Source organism: Coturnix japonica, chromosome 6 (assembly GCF_054131305.1).
Source record: "Coturnix japonica strain WE chromosome 6, WE-NBRP24, whole genome shotgun sequence".
NCBI classification, from domain to species: Eukaryota; Metazoa; Chordata; class Aves; order Galliformes; family Phasianidae; genus Coturnix; species Coturnix japonica.
The window spans coordinates 22959369-22981947 of record NC_140668.1 but is presented as its reverse complement, the minus strand read 5'-3'; the positions used below and the strand labels follow the sequence as shown (position 1 = coordinate 22981947).

General features: G+C 48.0%; 1 protein-coding gene across 3 annotated transcripts in view; it reads left to right on the top strand.

Annotated features, from left to right (window-relative positions):
* Positions 1 to 22579, top strand: part of GNAO1 (G protein subunit alpha o1) — a 114941-nt gene that overhangs the window by 25909 nt on the left and 66453 nt on the right. For all 3 annotated transcript variants that reach the window (XM_015873859.3, XM_085551646.1, XM_015873858.3), the window contains exon 3: positions 14676 to 14817. In XM_015873859.3, the coding sequence (XP_015729345.2) occupies positions 14676 to 14817 (142 nt within the window). The remainder of the gene's footprint in view (positions 1 to 14675; positions 14818 to 22579) is intronic.

Below are 22579 nucleotides of genomic sequence, written 5' to 3'. Positions count from 1 at the left end.
CTCCAATTCAGCTGACGGCAATTGAGCTTCTGGAAAATAATGGACAAACGTTCTGCATGTAGACAATGGTGCTGGAAGGGTGGCAGAATGCTCCCGCTCTGCCACCGGCCCACAGAGTGCCCGTATTCAAGTAGGACATTTTAATAACATCCTTCACGGACAAATGTTTTGCTTGGAAGCCTTCTTTCCTCCTTGCACTCAGACAATTGTCAGCGAAGGGACTCGCGGGGAACAAAATGGAATTAAATCTATTGAGAAAATTAGAACATTCTGCCTTTCTTTCTTTCTGAGCTGGATTCATTACTGGCGGGGCTGTAATCGGAGTGGTGTTTTTTCTGCCTGAAGCACCCTCCCACTCTCACCTCTTAACTGCAGTGCTGCCATTCTCACTGATAAACAGGGTCTCCCTGTATGGGCCGTAGCTCCCAGCTGAAGGCAGAGCTGCTGGCAGGGAAAACAAACACACGTGTCTCAGGGCCTGAGCCAGCTCGTGGCGTGGGCTCACCTCAAGCACTGGGTGCAAACCCACAGGAGGAGGGCATGAAGCTGTTAGAGAGCATCCTAAGGAGGGCTGTGAGATGGGGAAAGGCTCCAGGGGGTAGAGTCACAGAATAGCCCAATAGAAACATAGAATACCCCAACAGGATCTTGAATATCCTACTAGGATCGTAGAATACCCCATATTGGGTTAGATTCTACAGTTTTATTTGTGTAGTCATAGAATCATCATAGCATCACAGAACAGCCTGTGTTGAAAAGACCCCCAGTTCCAGCCCCCTGCTGTGTGCAGGGTCACCAACCAGCAGCCCAGGCTGCCCAGAGCCACATCCAGCCTGGCCGCGAATGCCTGCAGGGATGGGGCATCCACAGCCTCCTTGGGCAACATGTTCCAGTGCGTCACCACCCTCGGGGTGAAAAACTTCCTCCTAATACCCAACGTAAACCTCCCCTGTCTCAGTTTAAATCCATTCCCCTTTGTCCTATCGCTGTCCCCAAGATTATTGCAGAATTTCATTTATGTATGCTCTGGTTACCAGGGCTGTGCCACCATCGCTCCCTCTGGACCCACTCTGGTTCATTCCCGTGGTGTGTTTATGTTCGTTTCAGCCCAGACATATCTGCTTTCTGTGCTCTGTGATTCTTTTTGCAGCAGCAGGTTTGCAGGGGTTTATAAAGCAATGAATTCCTGTATGAACTAGATGGAAGGATTCAGACTGCCCAAGACAACAGGCAAAAGGAACAGGCTAGTGAGGGACACCAAGGAATAAGCCATGGCAAACACTGATGTTCACACTGCAAGAATAAGGTAGTGAGTAAAATAGTGCAATTGGCATTTGAAAGAAAAATAAACCAGAAATGTATAGTGTTGACATACGAAACTATGGGTGAGGGTACAGGAGAGATGTGGGTTGCATGATTGCGCTTTTAAAATAAAGAGGGGAGATGTACATTGGATATTAGGAAGAAATTATTTACGCAGAGAGCAATGAGGCGCTGACTCTTCTGCAGAGGGAAGGTCTGGGTGGTGGTGCCCAGGACCAGGCTTGATGGGATCCTGGCCCCTGATCTGGTGGCTGGCAACCAGCCCATGGCAGGGTTTGGAACCAGATGGTCTTGAAAGTCCCTTCCAGCCTGAGCACTTCTTTTGCAAAGTGACGTTTCTGTGGTGGGAGGCTCTCTGAGATGGTGCTGTGCAGGCAGCTCAGGAGCCCTGCTTGGATGCACTGGTGCTGATAAATCTTTCCATCCCAACAACTCTTTCTGTTTACTTCTCCCACTCAGGTATCGCATGCTTCTGCAAGCTTTCAGTTCACTATTGCTTTGAATTCAGAGGTCTTTTATCAGCACACCATTCCTGTAATTTACTGGGGTTTAGAGTGGTAATGAGGATTTGGGTATGTAAGGAAACCCTGAAGTACACAACAGGAAGGAGTGTAACTCTGAGCCTTGGGCATTAGTGACTGTGAATGAGTGAGCAAGTGCTTAGCACAGGAAACAGAAACAGGAGAGAAAAGCTGCAGGTTGTCTTCCTGGACTGGCAAATGGTGTTTATCTTATTTGTTTGGGTGAGCGGAGGACACAGAGCTTTTCTTCCTTTCTGATGCTCTGCGTCTGTGCTGCAGCAGACCCTTAGCTGCGCACATGGTGTGGTAAGTCAGCAGTCCTCACCTGGCTGCTGTGGGACAGGCAGTGGCAAGAGAAGTCCAGGAATTAAGGCATAAGTCCATTGCTCCATCACAGAAACCTAAAGAATGAAATGGCTCCTTTCCATCTTGCTGTGTTGAAAGAGCCACTCATAAAAGCTGAGGGAGGGGGAGGAGTTCTTCTAGATTTATGTTCTTTTTGGGTAAAAAATGCGAAGTGCTTCCTTGCCAGGGATGGTTTCTAGCAACTAACATCAGCTGTGGTCACAAAGAGCCCCAGCAGGGAATATGTGCCTGCTTAGTGTGTGCAGTAGCATAACTGCATGATCAAGTGGGGCAGCAGTGTGTTGATTTGCTCCCTGATTTCATCGCGGTGCAAATTGGTCAGAGCATTTTTGGCGCTGGCATCTATAATTTCAGAAGCCTCATTTTACAGAGGGAAGAAAAAACACGCATCGGGCCTATTATTTCTGCTGACAATGCTGAGACTAAAAATAACGGCTGGGATGTCGTTAAGGAAGCTGTGTTTGAGTTTGTCGATAGACAGATTTTGACTGGACAGCAGGAAATATTTCTAATGATGAATGATGTTACCCTGGATTAGTGCTCCTGGAGAAGAGGTGAGAGTCTCACAGCCTGGGAGCTTTGCAGCAGAGAGCTTAAGAATGAAGAGAACAATCTTGCATTATGGCCTGATATTGGGAGTGTTTTGGGATGGCACCTCTGCACTGTGAGATCCCACAAGACTCTGGCTGCGTGGTGTGGGGCTGTGACCCTCATTATTCACATCTCACACCTTCAAGAACTCCCTTAGCCAGAGGTCTGGTCCCGTGAGATCTCTCTGGAGTGGTTTCAGCACATTGTCACCTTGCCTTAGTCCCCAAGAGGCCAGGCCAGCAGCTGTGCCTGAGCCACACCTGGTCCTTGGAGAACATTCCTCCTCACTTCATCCATCTCCTTCCCATCTTCCCCTGCCATTCCCTTCCCCTTTCTCAGTGTCTTGGTTAACTGGAAACAGAGTCTTGGGGATACAGGTAATTTCCAGCTCTCCAACTTGTTCTTGGAGCACGGGGGGCTGTGGCAGCTCCAGGTTCCAGCTGGGATTCAGCCCTCCTGGCTCTGCACACATTGTGCTAGGGCGGCCGGGCAGCATTTAGCCTGAGTTATTCCATTTAACTTTATCGATTGATTGGCTAATGAGCCACTTGTTTGCCTCAGGTTACTCAGCACTACTGCCTCTGCTTATAGATCAGGTCTTTTTTATCACACATTTCCCCATATCCCATAAGTTATAAATCTATTATACAGATATTATCAATTTACAGTCATCACTGTTCAGAGAGGAGACACCGACAGTGCTATTAAATGCTAAATCAGAGCTCCCTTATTGATGCTTTCAAAGTCCAGATAATCTTTGCATTTGTTTTCTTTCCTCTCCTGCCATTCCCAAGGAGGCAGTCACCTCCCAGATCACTTGGCCACACAGCCTGCACCCATTCCTGGAGGGGCAGCTGAGGGATGGAGCAGAACCTCTGAGATACAGGCAGACATAGCTCACTCATAGCTCATATCGAGCCATGAGTCTGTTATTTTGCTTCCCTGTCTGATGCCAGTGCAATGGGGGCTCTGCAGCACGCTTGGGCACAAGGCAGTGAGCAGAGACCTCTCTGTGCTCCCCTGCAGACTCATCCCCATCCAAACCCAGTGACTCATCACAAGTGCTGTGGCCAGTCCCTCTGTTTCCCACTGTTGGCTGCCAACCCAGGGGATGGGGAAGGTTTGTGCTGCTTGAAACCTCAAACGCTCTGAGGTCTCCAAACATTCCTGGATGCTTTCTGGAAAAATAAAAGCTTACCCCATCAAAAAGTTGCATCATGCAGATGCCAGCAGTGCACAAACTATGTGGGTGGGAAGACAGAGTCAGAGCAGCGTAAGCTAATTAAACATCAGCCTCTGAATCCAATCAAAGCTCTCCAGAAGGCAGGAATATTTTACACTAGAAATGTGCTTAAATTCTGACTATCAGATGTGGAGTGAATTTGTTATAAGGCAGATTTACCAGATCTAGCTGAGTGCTTTATAATGTGGTTCAGACAGTCGCTTAGAACTGTGATGCATCTTGTTCTCAGATACTCGCAGGGAAGACTTAGAGGCATTTATAAATAAGTTCAATATGGAATTTCTCAATTGAAGATTAGAACATGGTAGATGACAAAGACTGATGGAAGTAGTAGGAAGAACATGCTCATTTTTGTGGTGTTTGTCACTCCCAACAGAATGGGACAAGCCATTTACATATCAGTTGAAATGCAGAGCTGCCCTATGCTATGGCTGTATCCATCTTGAGAGCTGGAGGTGGTTTGCTGAACTGCAGCTGGAATGGACACCCAGTACAGCTGCCTGTGCTGTGATGTTTGCTGCTTCTGCCTGGCTCTGGCAGCCAGCAAGCAGAGAAACAAGCTGGAGGAAGAGGTGCCAAGCACATTCTCTGATGGCTGTCTGTAGGGACTTGCTTCCCAGCAGTCCTGGGGTTATTTCTTGGTAGTGCAGAGCTCCTGGGACTGCCATTAACAGAACATGGGGCTTGCACGGAGAGCTTAAGTGCCAGGCAAGCTCTGCATCAGGCTTTCAGATGCTGCAGTGTCTGGCCCTAGGGTACCCCAGACACTCAGTTATTGATCTCTCTCCTTCACTGGCAGGAGCTGTCCTGTCGTGAGCCAGCATGGAGCTTGAGGAAGGCACGGTCAGGAGTCAGGTCATGAGAGCTGCCCTGCTGCGTGCCAGTAACCAGTCCTTGGTCACCTGCAGTGCCGAAAGCACAGCGCTGGGTGCCAGGACATGCTGTGAGGCACCGAGGATGTCCAGTGTCTTCCAATACTTTTCCAAACAACAGCTCATTGAAATAGCCTCAAAGCACTGGGGAAACACTGGGAAATTGCTCCTCTCACTTCTTAGGGTAGGGCAGCTGGGAGACATGCAGCAGAGGCAGAGCCTTCCATTGCCTGGACAAGTCTCTCTCTGCATGTTTGTCCAGGTCTTGCCACCTCTGGTGTTTCCTAAGCATCAGCCACATGTGGGAAGTCCTAAAGGGTTAATGTTATTTACCTGGATGCTTGTGGCAGATGTCGGGGAGAAGCTGTGCATTTGTCTTCCCTTCAGATAACCTGTTCTCTGAGTACAAGTGTAGAAAGTTGTAATTTCAATATATCCAAATGCATGTAATTAATCACAAGTGCAACATACCTCCTTCCTGCTGTGAAACCTTATTAGCAGTGTGGGTGGAATCCTAAAGAGCTGTATGTGGCACGTTCAGCTCCAGCCCTTCAGCTGGGGCAGTCTCAGCACACAGTGGCTGTGAGCAGCGTGGTGCAGGGGCTCAGAGCAGGGGCATGGGGCAGACTGGGACCCTCTGTGTCTGAGAGGCACTGCTGCTCCATCCAAGCTGTGCTTCAGCTATAAGCAGAGGTTTCCAAGAAGCTCCAGTAAGCGCAGGCAGCAGAAGCCGTGCACCCTCATTGCAAGAGAAACCACAATTACGCAGATGAGAAGTGGCTTTATGCTGTCTGCAGCAGCAGCAGCAATAGGGGCCAAATTGCTTTTCCTCGCCCAGGACTTTTGTCACATCTATAGCACGGCTCTCCATTTTCACTGTAACGTTTTCCAGTAGGATCCATTACAGCGTTCGGGGACTTTTTGCCATCAGTCAGCTACTCTCCCTCAGACTGTTATCCATGAGGTGCAGTGCTTGAGTTCATCCTTGAATGGAAAAGCAGCGCAATGCAGAACTGGGAACACCACGACTGGAAGGTCTCTGAGCTGAGATGAGGGGTGGGTAAGGGCAGCTTGGCAGCATTTGGAGATGGAGCCCCTGGGCTAGTGACAGCAAGGATGAACAGGGGATAAGGAACAGTTTCAGAATCACTTTTGCCAGGATCAGTTCTTTTGCTGCTGAGCATGTTAAAACACCAGAAGCGCTGCATCTGCTTGCAGTGCTGATCAAACCCATCAGTTATTGCTTCAAAAAAGACAGCTGCTGCAAGATTTCATATCCCAAAAAGGCAAAGCTTTTTTAAAGCATGTTTTTATGTTAGCTTAGTGTTTTTGTGGCGGCACATGACTCCTGGTGAGTGACAGAACAGCTACTACACACACCCAGATACTCAGCTCTGCAGAGCTCAGCCCTGCACACGGTGGCTTGGAATCCCAGTGGATTTTGGGGCCTTTGGAAAGCCACGTGTGTCGCATGAGGGAACATCATACATCCCAGCAAAGCATTATTGTTTGCTGTGGTGTTCCTTAATTGAGGATGAAATGCATATGCAGATAAAGAGGCTGAGGACATCCCGTTTCCTCTATTGTCCATGGGATGTTTGCTTATGGAAACCAAAATCTGAGAAGGTTTTGAAAGGCAAAGTCACCTTCCAGCTATCAAAACACTTCAGATGAGGCAGATGGGAAAGCAGAAATATTATGTAGGTTCGGGCAGTAAAACTGACATTGAACCCATTTGCCTCATTTTTCAGGATCTGATGATAGTTAATGACAGCTTACAGAAGTTGTAAGTGATCTAAAAAAGCCATAAAAAGCTGCTTTGTGTCCTTGCTCAGGGGATGAATTTAACAAAACCATTATGGGGCTTTAAAACACTGTTTTGACTTTCTAGAACCAGCTGTGGGATGATCCAGCTGCGGTCGGAGCTCTCTTGCATCTAAGAGAACATTTAAGAGGATTAATCCCAATAATTTTAATTCAACAAAATGACCTTATGTAACATTACTGAGGAATTAATGAGAATTCTCGCATGTGGGTCATCACCAGCCCAGTGGGTTTTTTCCCTGGAGGATCTCATTGCTCCCAGGCAGTGAGGACAAAGTAGATTGACAGCGCAGGCCATTGCATGGGATCACAAAGTGAGGCAACCCGAGCGGACACCCCTTTTCTTCTGCTGCATTATTATTTGGGGATGCACAAAGGAGATGAGCACAGCTGTCAGCTTCCTCTGGTGCTTCTTGAAACCCCTTTGGCCCCGAGGCTTTTTCCACAGAAAAATGCAGTCTCATCTAATGCAGGCACTGCTGCAGGACTATGTGCTGCCCAGCTGTCTGTTCTTAATCGAAAGAAACCCTGGTCTGATGGTTTTTGACTGAGTTTCTTTGCTGTTCTCACTGAGTGGAGCGGGATGCATATTAAAGCTAATTAGGTGCACATTAGGGTAGTCACTATTTGATCCTAATATTAAAGGTCCCGGGAGAGGGCAGGTTATCAAAGTTACACAATTCCAAATTGCAGTAGAACCAAGCTGTGTCAGTGCCCTGGTGTTACATAAAAACCCAGCCTGCCCCACTCTGGTGCTGTGAGTGATGGGGTGGTTGGGTACAGCCAGCCTGCAGCCCTCCTTGCTGCTTCTCCTTCCCGTTTGGGCAAAGCTCAGCTTTATTATTTTATTTTATTGCTTTTGGGAGCATAAGAAACTGATTTCAGGCAGAATGAAGGATCTTATGTTTGTTCAGTATTAACAAGCATGATGGACTTATTCTCTGGACATGCTCTAGGGCTTTATGTCCTTGCAGTGAGGGGCCCAAGGCTGAGCATAGCACGTAAGGGAGTTAGGCATGGCGTGGGCTATGCTTGTTCTTCAGGGTATGCCACCATGAGCTTAGTTTTCCTGACTGTTTTCTTAGGTGCCAAAGGGTGACCATACTCCTGCCTAGTCTAATGTGCCAGCTGCTCTGCTCTGCCTTCTGCTGAAATAGCAGCAGTGTTGTCTTTCATTTATCAGCAGCAATTAATTACCTTCAGGATGTATTAGAGTCTTTATACTCTTCAACTTATTTTGTATGCACACACTAAAAAGCAGAGTATAGGAAGTAGAAGTACAACAAATCTCCCAGATCAAACAAGGGAAGGAGTGTCAGTACATCCCCAATAGACAGAGCAAGGAACAGAGAACACAGCCCAGAAAACCAGCTTTTCTCACAACAGTGTGCAGCTCAAGTTTGTATCACCCCTTGAGGTTGCCCAGAACCAAGATGAAGCATTAAGAAGAGAATAACAGTAAAAGTAAGTAGCTGATTCAGACCAGCCACAGGACTGCAGGGACGCAGCACCGCGATGGCAGTTTTCTCTGGTGTGCACCTTTCTGGTTTTTTATCTGTTTTAAAAAGGAAATGAAGACTATTCTGTATATGTTTTATGCACACATTTGGTACAGAGGTTTGGGGGTAGATGCCATATCAGGTCCCTCCATGCATAGAATGCAGTCATCAGCTCAGTGTCAGTTCACCTCAACTACTGAGGGAGCAACATTCATTCTGAGCAGGCATGTGAAAGTTCCATGTAATGTCACTTGTGGATTTTTTTGGCCAGCAGTTGAGGTACAGAAGCACGAGCCTGACTTTAACCAGACCTTGTGAAGGCATCAGTTCCTTACATGCATCCTTATAAGACACATATTTTGCCTTAGAAGAGCAAGAAGGCCTTCTGCCCTGCGTCACTTCATGCAGTTTTAAGCTTAAACATATCCAGGGCTGCAGTCTGTGTTTCAGTCTCCTGATCTGCTTATTTTTTAACGTGAACCAGCTGGTTGGTTACAATAACATCTTTGCATGCAAGAAATACCTCAGTGGTAAGAATTTCGTTTTGGGTGATCAGAAGGAATTTCCTCCAGAAAGGAGATCGTCCCCATCTGGGATTTTATCACAGAGCTCCAGCCATGTTTCTTGGGTGGGCATTAAGAGTCCAGACTGAAAAAGTGAAGCTTTCTCAAACGAGCTCTGCTTGCGACTTCACGTGGCTCTGACGAAGGAGGTTGATTTACCTTTCAAAAGCAGTTTTTCACGAAGGTAAGCAGTCAACTTAACCTCCATCTCAGAGCTCTTCTTGCTGGGAAGGGATGTACAGTGCGTCATTGAAGTACAGCCAGAGTGGAAGAGGTATGAAAGTTGTGAGAGATTTGTGCCCTGCCATGGGGGTCTGAGCTGTGCCACTACAGCCTTTCCCACACAAGGTCATGGTCATCTGTGTTCATTTAGTTTAACATAATCCAGGAGTTTTTAATCGCATTTCAGGCTATTAAATGAGTGAGAACAAAATCACTGGAATTTAGCTTCATAACTCTCCTGTAAACAAACTTTTTTAACCTCGTGTTAAGATAAAAATCAATTTAAGAAATAGCCGATTATGTCTGGCATAAAATATTCCATCAGAATTTGATCAGCTCTTTCCCTTCCCTGCGTATTAAAGTAAGGTGCCTGCATTCTTATTTTGCCCCATTCACAAACAAGGCTTACAGTTTGTTTCTTCTTTCCTTTGATTCAACCTCTGCCCACCCTCACCAGAACATGACACGGAACACAAAGGCAGGGCAGTGCTGGCTGAACCTGCAGCCTCCTTCCAGCTACCTGCAGCCTTGGAGGTACATCATCACTATCCAAAAGCTGTGCGATGACCTTTAACTGCCTTAATTTGTTCAGATGGAGGTGAAGAGCAAGAACTGATATTACAGGAACTGGACCGTTCATTTGCAAGGTGTTTGCTCATGGTGCAGTTCTACTGTAATAATCTCCTGGTGATTTCTTGCCCAGTTTTATTCAAGCAAATCACTGTAGTTTTAGGGATGTGCACTGATACGGGGAAACTTCATTCAGCTGGAAAGATCCTGCTGATGGAAAGTAACTCATCTTTGGCAGAACAGAAACAGTATGGGATTTATTTTCTCTGCTGGGTAATTGGAAGTCTCCACGTATGTCTTTTACAGTGATGCAGGCAGTTTGAAGCCACACAAGCAGGAAATTAGCAGGAAGCATTTCAGTGGCTTTTGCTTGAGGTTTTGGAGCAGTTACAAAGTCCAGGAGATGAGGCAGGGCTGTGGCAGGGGAATGACTTGCACACAAACCAGCTTTAAGGAGCTCCTTGCTCTGTACCTGGCACAACATTGGGTACATAACCACTTCTCCCTGAGAGCCCTTGGAGGATATGAGGCAGGAAAAAAATGTAAGCATGGTGTCTATCTTTATTAAATATAGAAGAAAGGAAGAGGAGTAGAAGAAGGTAAAGACTGGTCAACTTCTAGACGCTTTTAAGGGAGCTGAACTATCAACCAGTTTGTGAGCACCTACGAGATAGAAGGGGAGATGAGTGACATCCCACATGGACTGTTCAAAAATGAAGTGCGTTAAACTGATCTCATTTCCTATTTTGGTAGGAGGTAGGAGAGGAATAGTTAATGCCATATTAGATTTTGGGAAGGATTTGATACAGTCCCACTTGACTTTCATGAAGTGTCCTGGAGTAACAGCCTGGGTAAAGCTACTGCAGGTCTCACATGAAGGCGGGTGGGTAGCACAACCTGACCAGTGAGAGAAGTGAGGGCTGGAGACCCAGCTGGAGGTAAAGTCATTGCATCCATAAGATCTGACTTACAGTGAAGAGGCTGGAAGGAAAGCAGCAGAGCAGCTTGTCTGGGTCTGGAGTGGGGAGTTTCTGATGGCAGATCATAGAATCAGAATCATAGAATACATCGAATACCCCAACAGGATCTTGAATATCCCACTAGGCTCGTAGAATAACCCAACTTGGGTTATTATAAGATTCTACAGTTTTATTTGTGTAGCCATAGAATCATCATAGCATCACAGAACAGCCTGGGTTGAAAAGGCCCACAATACTCATCCAGTTCCAACCCCCTGCTGTGTGCAGGGTCACCAACCAGCAGCCCAGGCTGCCCAGAGCCACATCCAGCCTGGCCTTGAATGCCTGCAGGGATGGGGCATCCACAGCCTCCTTGGGCAGCCTGTTCCAGCACGTCACCACCCTTGGGGTGAAAAACTTCCTTGTAATACCCAACCTAAACCTCCCCTGTCTCAGTTTAAATCCATTCCCCCTTGTTCTATCACTGCCTGCCCTTGTAAACAGCCGTTCCCCCTCCTGTTTATATGCTCCCCTCAAATATTGGAAGGTCACAGTGAGGTCTCCCCTCAGCCTTCTCTTTTCCAAGCTAAACAAGCCCAGTTCCCTCAACCTTTCTTCATAGGAGAGGTGCTCCAGATGGACAAGTGTTCCCCCCTGGACTGATCTGGGTGAACTGAATTCTGGCTTGGATCATTCCTCAGCTTGAGCTGCAGCCCTGCTGTGCTGGAGTGACTGTGTGCTCCATCCAGAGCTGCCCTTTCCCAGCTGCTGGGGCACCACATGTCAGCGGGGACATGCAGCAAAGTGATCTAGGGTTTTGCTTCTTTAATACATCCATTTTTTTGGTGAGAGACTGAAAGCATGTGAGTGCTTTGTTGAATGGAAGCCAAGGCGATTCTCTACACAAAATGCAACCTCTGTTTCCAAATATTTCATTTATCTTTGCAATTAAGCAATAATCACTGAGGCACTGGGCGCTTCTTCAGGATTAATGAGTTGCTGGGGGGTGGCAGAAGATCTGCTCTGCAGTGGAGCCCTTCTCCCCTGCAAATACCTGTCTGTTAATGGCATCCTAAAATGAGTATGACAGTATAATGTGCAAACATATGGACTTTGTGTCAGCGGCTGATGGATAGGAAGTAGGCATTGATAGGTACATTAGGCAGGTTGATTCAGTTGTCTCGCACCATTCCATTCAGCGCATGCTGTTTCATTAATCACTTGGTGAATGAAATGGCTTTTTAATTGCTTAGAATCGCTTTCAGAAATTACATCATTGTCTCCCCCCCACCGCAGCCCCCGGGATCCTCTCAAATCCTTTCTCTTCCTCTGCCCTGGGAGGAATAGGTCTGGTGGCAGGAAGGATCCTGCCTACAGCAGCTTCCTTTGTACTTCAGACACAGAAAAAATACCAGCCCTATAGAAAACAGGTGATTCACATTTTTAGTGCTGCAAATCCTCAGTTCCTGCAGATTTGCAAGTTGCTTAAGGACTGGCCCACCCGTGTGATGATCTTAATGCCCTGATCATTTCTGTTAGTTCCTTCGCATTTTTAGTGGTCACAGGATCTGAAACTCATTGCTTCCTGCATGCTGAAGCACACAAGCTGGATTCATAGAACCATAGAATAGCCTGGGGTGAAAAGGACCACAAAACTCATCCAGTTCCAATCCCTGCTGTGTGCAGGGTCTCCAACCAGCAGCCCAGGCTGCCCAGAGCCACATCCAGCCTGTCCGCGAATGCCTGCAGGGATGGGGCATCCACAGCCTCCTTGGGCAGCCTGTTCCAGTGTGGACTAAGCTTCTCCCTAACAGTGTACCTCCCCAGTGTGGTCCCATAGGCAATAAGGCACAGTTCTGCAGGCACGGAGAAAGGTAAATCTTAAACAGTGAGAACGTTCCCAAAGAAACATTGGAAAAGCTGCCAGAGGAGCCCAGTGATCAACTCACTGAGGCAAGCAAGAAGAAAAACATTTGCTAAGAGCATATAGGACAATAAACCAGTTCACAGTGTCCTAGTAGTCTTTGGAACAGCACTAGTCAGTGGGGATTCGCTCACTCCAATCTTAGGTAATGTGCTCACTGCATGATTGATTAATCCGTAGGTACTTCCTACAGCACAACTTCAATACTGGCATCGGCTGCGCTGCTTTTAGCCACCGTGGCTGCCTTCCCAGAGAAATTTCACAGAGGAACAATCGGGTTTCTTTTTTTCTCCATGTTCTTTTATGCCCCATTTCAAAGTGATGCTTTTATGTCCGTGCTTTGAATGATGTCAACACGTTGCCCCGTCAGCAGGATGTTCACTGAAGGATACCAGAGCTGCTCTGCACCACTTGGTTCTGCCTCCTGAAAGCAGGAAGCCCTGCCATGTGGCAGGGAATTGGGAAACACGAAGCACTTAGAAACACAGCGTGTTTAGATGTGGAAGTATTGGGCAGCAACTTCAAGGCACAAGGCCTTCTCTGAGTTGCCCAGAGCCAACATTCAGCCCTCTGTACCCCAAAACCCCACTAGATAACCCGTGACACCCCAAAACAGCCAAACACAAGGAGTGAATTATTACTGGTGATGCTTTTTCTGTATAGCAACAGGGTCCCTGCTCTGCAGAGCTGGTGGAGGAGCCAGTGCTCTACTGAGCTCATGTGGGGCTGGTGCAAACCCTGTGCTTTGTGCCAGTCATAACTCTTCAGGCTTGACTGCAGCTTTTGGCAAAGCAGACATTCCCCAGAAGCTGTTAGAGAACGTCCAAAGGAGGGCTGTGAGATGGGGAAGGGTCCGGAGGGCATGGAGGGTGAGGAGAACTGAGGCTCAGTGCTATTGTGGGAAAGCAGGGGGCTGGTCACTGGTGTTAGAAAGCCCTTCTGTGGGGTTCACATCATGGGAAGCAACGCTGTCACTGTGCTTGTGTCAGCCTTGTTCTTCGTGTAGTCATCTGTTAATAACACGAGGCTGGCATCCAGCTCTGCTCTTCACTGCCATCCCAGCACTGTATCTATTGCACTCTTGTGTGTGATCCTTGCTTGCTCTTCCTCTCCCTGGGGGAGATGCCGGCACTGGTCAAGATCTCGTTTTGTGTATGTGATCTAGAAAAAAAAAGAAAGAAGGGTTGCATTATAGAAAGGATGTTGGGTTCTATTAGAGAATGTATCCATTACTGAAGGACTGTACGTTGTCCAGTGAGATCTGGAGGCGAGTGAGGAAGAGCTTCATTTTGGCTAAGCAGATCATCCTCTCTGCTAATATCTAAGAGACAGGATCGTAACTTATGTCTTCACTGTGAAGAATTGCTGTCAAGCACAATTAGCTCTGTGAACTCGAGCTGTTCTCTGGGCACACCCTGACTTAGTCCTTGAGTTTTAGAGATGTAGGGTCAGCCTTCTTTCCTGCCTATGGCAATGTCATGCTACAAAATGCAGTGATGTGTTTCCTGTGTCCTGCAGGCCAGCTGTGTGTCTACAGATAGGACCCAGGCTATAACGACACAGGTCTCATCATCTCATTTCCTATTCATGCTTGCCTGGATCCAGGCAGCTGCTTATCACAGTTTGCTCAGGAGAAGCGATTTTGGCTTCAGGTCCATCCAGGCTGCAAGGACTCACCCCCCATCATGTAGTTCTGACAGCACAGACTGATGGAGCATCCAGTGCTCAGAACTGCAGGACGTGGCCTTGTTCCTGCAGTGCTTCCTGAGGGATATGTGACATGGCTGCAGGCAGCAGAGCTCCCAGCACTGCCTGGGAAGGAGGGAGGTGTGAAGGCTTGGGAATACGTCAGGTGCTGCACTTATCCATGACTGTGGCCCCATGCACAAAGTGGGACCTGGAAGCCTCCCTGTGCAAACAGAAGGTGATGTCCACCACTTAAAGTACTGCTGGGCACAGGGACTGCCCTCACTGGCCCTACACTAGACCCTGAAAGAGAGCAGTAGGGATGCTAATTCCGGGCACTGGGCTCAGCCGCATTAGTGGTGAGCAGACAGAAGAGTTTGAAAGGAAATGCTGACTAAATTAAGCGAATCAAGCTGGCAGATGTGCTCTTCTGAGGAGCATGGTTCTGTTCTCAGTGTCTCCTCCACTGAATGACATTCTCAATAGGTTTTTGTCCTTTGCTTTCTCTTCAGGATCATCCATGAGGATGGCTTCTCTGGAGAAGACGTGAAGCAGTACAAGCCAGTGGTCTACAGCAACACTATACAGTCACTGGCAGCTATTGTACGTGCCATGGATACCTTGGGCATCGAATATGGTGACAAGGAAAGAAGGGTGAGTTAAAATCTCCACTTCTCAGTACAAAGAGTTGAGCACTGGGACACTCAGCACAAGCAAAAGGTGTCTGCACAATCTGAATGTCCTGGAGGGAAAAGGAGGGAGGGGGAATATTTACAACACTGTTATATGCCCATTGCGCGGAGTTTTTTTAAGAAGTAGGTGCAATTGCTGAGGCAGGAAGTGTCACAACAACCAGAATCTCTCATACCCTGGCACTGGTCAGGTCACGTGAAAAATAATGCTGTTCATCTAAGGACAGTGAAGTGAGAGGTACTGATAGAAAGAGAGGGAAGATGTGTCCTGTCTGCTGTGTGAGCATGGGGTGCATGTGGGAATGTCTCAGGGAGAAGTTTTGCTGCTCTTCAAATCCCTTCCACCAGCTGCTAATGTAGGAAGGCTTTTAGAATAAACTGCACTTTGCAGGGACTTGACTGACTTTTTCTGCCCAAACAGCAATCTTGCTTGCAAACAGGAGGATCTGTTACTTCACTGAGGTTCTTACAGGCAGGGTCTTTGGTAGCAGTGTTAGTATATATCCATCAGAATAATCGTTTGATGTCTGGCAGCCTTGTGAGGCCAAACACCTAAGCTAGCCAGACCTTTCCCTGTTGCTCCTCTGTTGTTTCAACTAGCTCCCTATTTTTAAACACCATCTCTTTTACCAGCTGCCCGTGCTATCCTTTGCCCTTCTTCCTGCATTTCTAGACCAAAGCAAACCCACATGGAGAAACTCATGGCACTAGAGAAGTCAAGATCACTCTTGGTTTCACCGGACATATAACCATTTCAGTTTCAAGACCTGTTAAGGGCAAAGTCCTGTATGCCACTGAGTTTATCACGGCTATTTTTAGGTAGCTATCAAATGACAGATGTATTACATACCCCAAACTCCTTATCTAAAAGTTGATAATAAAAGCATTTGCTGGAAAGGATGCCAAAATCCTGCTGTGGTGTTGCTGTATAGAGGGGTACCTTGAGTCTCCCAGTCACAAAGGGGTGTTTTGAATAATTTTCATCCAGGGATCTTTCCCACAGGAACCCTAAATCCTGGTGACTCTTTCATCCCAAATGCAGCAATGATGCAATAATGGAGTTCTTGTGAGCTTGCCGAGAACTAATGCTGATGGCTTTCAAACTGCCTACATTAATCTGTTGATTACTCAGTGACTCAGCTCTCAGCAAGGCAATGTATCTTGTCTCAGTAAAAACCTATGTCCAGGAAAACAGAAACAAATCATTCCCCGTGTCTGATAAGTAGTCTGTGGCAGACAGCTTTAAATGGTAAATTCTCTTTTCCCTGTTTAATGCCTGAAATCCTAATTCTAGGAGAGGCACTCAGCACTGCCCCAGTGCCAGGAGTGCGAAACAGGGGGCATAGATGGGGAAAGCTGTTATCAGAACTGGCAGAATGAGGGGAAGGGCACTGTGCTGCATGGAATGTCACGTTCATTGTGTTCCTATGGAAAAGATTTGGAGTATCTTTTCCCTTTGTAGACATAATTCAAAGGAGAGCGGAGAAGCCAAGCCTGTCTGCCCTGGTCTTCCACTTGCTCCTTTCTTCTAGTCAACCTCCACAGAAAGTTGCTGGTATTAGCAGCAAATACTATTTATTTTAATCTCACAAAGAAGTGCATGGCTTCTGCTACCCTGCTTTTGTTATTAATACACAGCTGCTATAGAGGCCATTAACCAGGCGATTTGTTGAGCATTATGCTGCACAGTTCATCCCTTTTCAAGCAAAGCTTTTCTATTTTAAAAGTCATTCCACAGCCAAGGGTTTCTGATGCAGATCTTTTTGTGAGGGATTTTCCCTACTCATCACTTAAGCCTCCAGGAAAACAGACCTGGCCAGGAGGAGCCCCCCAGACTTCATGGGAGAAGCATCCTCCCCGTATTCCTCCACAGTGTCACCCAGACTGTGATCAGTGCAAGGTGAAAAACAGCCTTACTCTCCCCTTTGTAATAGATGTGAATTGGGTGGTCTGTGCTATTGTTATTGAGGAAAAGTAACCAAACCCTCTCTTAGCCATCTCCTTTTTCTGCTGCCCTTAATTATCCCTCTGGTATTTAGTCTAGAGGGAGTGCAAGGCTGGAGGAAGATCTGGGCTAAACCTCCTTGTTTCAGTCAGCCACACGGTGACCAAAATAGGAAACAGGAGCTGAAAAGACAAAACTAACCGCAAAAAAGTCTTGCTGACCCACTCTGTGGATAAGGGCCTGCCCCCAGGTTGGAAGCAGAGCTGTGTAGGATCTGACTGTTAGGCTGGTCCTTGTTTGCAGGGAGATGTTCTCTTTCAGGTGGCTCACAGGGCTGCCCTCCTCTTCCCCCTCTCATCACTGAGGATGCTGCGCAGCTGCTGCTGCCTCCCCATAGGAGCAAAGCAGTGTGTGGGAGAGACCCTCTTTCATAAGACCTGCTCCTCTTTCAGCCTTTCTCTCCTTGTCAGATGCAAAGACCTGCCAGTCTCTCCCATTAAGAGCAGAGCCAGCTTTCTTGCCCTTCCCCGAGGCATACTGCAGTTACCATCATTCACGTTTTGGGGCAGGGAAGACGCACAAAGGCAGGGCAGTTCTCAAGAGGTGGGAAAAGCCAAGAAAAAGGAAATCCCGTGCTATTTCCACAGCCTGCCGTGTTGCCGGGGAGATGTTGGCTTGTTCAGAAAGGCGTGCAGTTGCCTGGAGTGGCTCATGTGCTGGAAAGTAAATGTGGGGGGAAAGAGAGGGCACAAAGAACTCAGGGAGCCCCACGCGAGCTCTGCTGGAGGCTCTGTTCCTGAAAGCTCCATCTTCCATGTCCCATGAACATACTTTCCTCCTTTGTCACCTTGCAGTCCCTTGAGCCCCTGAAGACACAAAATCTTGCCCTGGTCAGTGATCCCAGTGAAATAACAGCAGAGAAAGATGAGAGCAATCACCCCAGAAGCAGGGGCTGTTCTCCTATAGTCATACTACTAATATAGGTAGCATTTAGGCTGGAGACAAAATAACCTTCTATCAAAGCTATCACGGGTTGCTCCAGCAGAATTTGGCTTGGAAGAGCCTTCCATTTAAAAAACGCTGTAGGGCTGGAGCTGCCAAACCTTCGTGTAGAGTTTACTCAGAATAAGTTTGTTGGTCTGTACTCCTATCCAACCTGGGTAATTACAACAGAAAACTGGCAATTCATTTAAGGTTAAGATGTGATCTGAGAGCTGGCATCGCCTGTGTTTTGGCTATTTATAGGGCAGCAGCGGTAGCTATAATTGATAGTCAGGATCCCAGTCTGCTACAGGCACATAACGTTACTGGTAAGCAGGAGGAAGTCCTGGGTTTGTGATGGAGGGGGGTGATACCCACTCAGTGGAAAGAGGAGGGATGGGGACTCGGATAGAAATAGCCTCAAAAATGGAACAGCAGTGGAATGAGCAACTGATCGCACTGAATCCTCTGTACCCAGAGGCAGTACCAACCTGCCTGTCTTCCAACAGAACCTTATCAACCACCATCTGAGCTCTAAGATCCAGAACCTCCTTCCCCCTCTTACTTCCCCAGGGTGGTGGCCTAGCAGACATGTTTCTGGTTGAAATTCCTGTAAAAAAGCCCTTTTGCAATAGAGCTGAAAGGATGCGGGTGACGGTGGGTGCTGATTTGGGGCCATGCCACCTTGCCAAGCACTCAGTGCTGATGTTTCACACACTGGTCCTGCTTTGGAATGAGAGCTGTTGTGTTGGCATCGCAGTGTGTTCTCCATCACTGAGAAGTGAGCACTCAAGCTGCTTCTTGGAGTCCCTGTGAAGCCGTGGGCCTGTACAGTGGTAGTGAGTGGCAGCAGCAGGGGGTGATGGATGGTCAGCCCCTCTGCCAAACACTGTACACTCAGAAACCAGAGCCTAAGTAACACATTTCTTGAGGGAAAACAAGAAGTATTTGGATACCCTTCAGCATCATGAATGAGCCAGATGAGGAGGGCTGGTGCAATCACATCTCAAAATGCCATTCGCATCTGCCTTGTTGGTGAATGTTTGGCACCAGCCAGGCACAGAACATTGCTGACACTTCTGCCTCCTCAGTTCTGAGATCAACCTTATAGCCCACGCAACGAAACCAGTGACCAGAGTAGATGCCATCAATTAACATCGGTCTTTTAGGTTTTTTATTGAGGAAAAAGAGGGTAAGTGATGTCTCAGGGGAGCGCTGATAGGAAGACCAGAGTCATCCAGCCCCAGCGTCAAGATTTATATTGAATCTAATCATGTCTTCCACCACCTAAAGAAGGTTTTTCAGAGGATGGTTGTCCCAGAGAGACACAGTGAGAAACTGGGGGGATAGAGCAGTGGGCACAGACGTCAGGAAAAGGAGCTCTGATCAGACCAGGCTCAGATATAGAAAGATGTCTCACTCCTGTCTGTGCATTCAGAGAGGCTGGGGGACCTCTCCTGCAGGGCCACACAGCCCTGGAGGAGCTAAAATGTGGGCAGTGAAAATAGCAAGGGAAAGGTGGGGAGTGAAAATAGGAAATACCCAAATAGGCTTGTAAGTGATGGGTATTACCATCAGGATGCACGCGGATACTCTGGGCTCCCTGTTTGATGTCTGTCTCCTGTTTGATGCCAGCACTATCTTCAGGTGCTCGCTCATCTTAAGATGTTTTTTTCTGGTCTTTCTGCTTTCAATTGCTATTTTAGGCTTGATTTCAGGGTGACAAAGAGCACCAGCTGTCCAATGGACACGAGGTAATGGCCTCAAGTTGCACTAGGAGAGGTTCAGGATGGATATTAGGAAATATTTCTTCTGCAGATGAGTGAGGCACAGGCACAGCTGCCCATGGAGGTGGAGGGTTCACCATCCCTGGAGCTGCTCAAAGGCTGTGGAGATAGGGCACTAAGGGACACTGGGGTGGGTTGGGGTTGGCCTTTGGAGTTCTTTTTTTTGATCTTAGAGGTCTTTTCCAGCCTTAACAATTCTATGATCCCCACATCCCCAACACTGTGCAGCATCTTTACCCACTGTGAGAATGCAGAACCTGTGCTGCAGGGAGGTTTCTTCCCCCATCAGCCCTCTGCATTTGATGCTGCTTTTTGGATGATGCAGGGAGTATTTTTAGTTTGAAAAGGAGAAAAAAAAAAAAAAAAACCCCACAAAAAAAAGCCACCACCTCTTCCTTTGGAAGGAGGGCTGCTTGTTATTCCAATGCAGCTGCAGCTAGTGCTGCCAATGGGACTGTGTGACAGGGAAGCATGAGGGATTGAGAGGCCATGGGCTGTGACACCAGTAATGCATTAATGAGCGGCGTAGTGCTGCTTCTGTGCCACATGGCACTGCTGGAAGGTGACTTCTTCAGGAGCTCCTGCAAAGGCCCTAATGGGACGGCACAACACTGAGTCATTGGGAGAGCTCTGTCAGAGAAGCACAGCGGGAGCAGAGCTCAGAGGGTGCACACAGCCCTGCTGCCTGCCCAGGGGCTCCATGGGCTGAGCTTAAACACACAGTGCAGCAGAAGCTCCAAAGATGCTTGTTCCCAGCTCTGCAGGTGGTGAAGCACTCGCTGAACTGCTTCCCTAAAGTCCCCCCCCCCAATGCATGTGACACAGGTGCTCTGCTCAGGTACGTCTGCAAGTCATTTCTCCCAGCAGGGCTGCAGATAGCGACAAACGACTCAGCACATTTCCAATATATGTCAGTTATTAAGTGGATGTATTTCCATCTCTTTGGGGAAGCATTGGAAAGCGCTGCTGAGTCACACTGCTTACTCACTGCTTTTAGAGCACCATTTGAAATATTTGTTTTCCGAATGCCTTCCATGATGCTCCTATTATTTGAATGTCTCCAGATGTAAAAAGAAAACATTTGTACAGGGCATCCCTGGCCTTTAACAGATCCCTGGTGTGTAACTCAGGAACAAGCATCAAACAAATGTCTCGGGAAAGGATCTCTCCTTTGGCTCTGCCATTGGGTGCTTATTTGGGATTGCAGCAAGGGACAGTGTGGGCTCTGCTCTGGAGCAGCCTGCAGCTTCCCAGCAGCACAGGGAGGGAGAGAGGAGAGCCTGCAGCAGGGGAGGAGCAGCAGTGGTGCCTCCTGCAGTCCTCATAGGTGCCATGACCATCTGTCCCCTTCTGAGCTCCTGCCGAGCTCCCAGGTCTCAATATGCCTGAGGAGTTAATGACTGCACACGGGGTGTGTTGGGCTGTGTGCATGGGTAATAGCTGAGGACTCCCCATCCCTTTGTGACAGGGTCCCCATCCCACCCCAGTCCCACCGCCTGGGGTGATGCTGGCACTGCCTACGGCCAGGGAAGACCTGGCCTCCTTCCTGCTGCACTTGTCATTCCTCAGGGTGGTAGGGATCTCTGCTTCATAGAACTACAGAAACATTAAGGTTGGAAAAGACATCTAAGGCCCCTAAATCTGACCCCAGCCCACCCCCACCATGCCCACTGACTGTGTGCATCTGTGGCCACCCCCAGGCATGGGGACTCCCCCACCTCCCTAGGCAGCTGTGCCACAGCCTCACTGCTCTTCTGGAGAAGAATTTGTCCTGTTATCCAACCTGAACCTTCCCTGATGCAACTTGAGCCATTACCTTTCACCCCATCCCTGTTACCTGGGAGCTGAGACTGACCTCACCTCTCTACAACCTCCCTTCAGGAGGCTGTAAGGTCTCCTCTGAGCCTCCTCTTCTCATTCCTGTTGGGTTTGGCTGCCCCAGCACAGCCTGGCCTCATGGCCATCCAAGCTTCACAGCCAGAGACAGCAGTGGGAAGCAGGGAGCATCTTCTGAGTCCAGGAGAATGCTCCACTTGCCAGTTTTATTGAGTTTTTATTTGAAGTAATAAGAGCTTTTAAAGCCAGTAGAGGATACTGGTGACAGGTGACAGGATGAGGGGAAATGGCCTCAAGTTGCACCAGGGTAGGTTTAGGTTGGATATCAGGAAAAATTTCTTTACAGAAAGGGTTGTTAAGCAGTGGAATGGGCTGCCCAGGGAGGTGGGTGAATCACCATCCCTGGATGTGTTTAAAAACTGTTTGGATGTGATGCTCAGGGCCATGATTTAGCAGAGTGTTGTTAGTTAGGGTAGGATGGTTGGGCTGTGGTTGGACTCAATGATCTTTAAGGTCTTTTCCAACCCGAGTGGTTCTGTGATTCTATGATTCTATACTCCAGGCACCAATGGAACATTCATTCTTAGCGGGAAGGGGTCCCTGTAGTCCAGCAAGTTTGTTATCATCCTGTGAAGTTACAAATTGTTCTCTTCCAAGCGAGAACCAGGTTTCATCTCCATTCCTCCCTTTTTCCTTTCATCACATCTGTGTGTTTTTTTTCTTGTAGGCAGTGCAGGTTTTGGCAACACAACCTGCCTGGAGGCGCAGCCTGACATTTCTGTGGATGCCAGAACCAGGGGAATTTGAGACTAAGTTTTCCTCTCTGAATTTCATCAGTTCACTGTTCATAGAGCAAAGTCTCCATTGGCATTGCTGGGTTACCATGTTCTGTGCTCTGGTCTCATCTTTATCGCACAGTTGAATAGCATCTACAGAGTGTTCCCCTTCTGGTGGCTGCTACCCTTGCTTGAGCCCCTTAGATTTAAGAGATGACTCCCCCTGGGGTCCACAGGTTTATCAGCAGGTCGCAGCTCTGCTTCTCTCTTGTTTTTCTGTGTGCCTTCCTTGCTGGCTCCAACCAGGGAGCACCTTTACCAGGGAGCTGCAGTCTGCTGCCCGAAGGTGCTGCAATGACACGACTACAGGCTGCTTCATTTCACGTGCTCCAGAGGCAG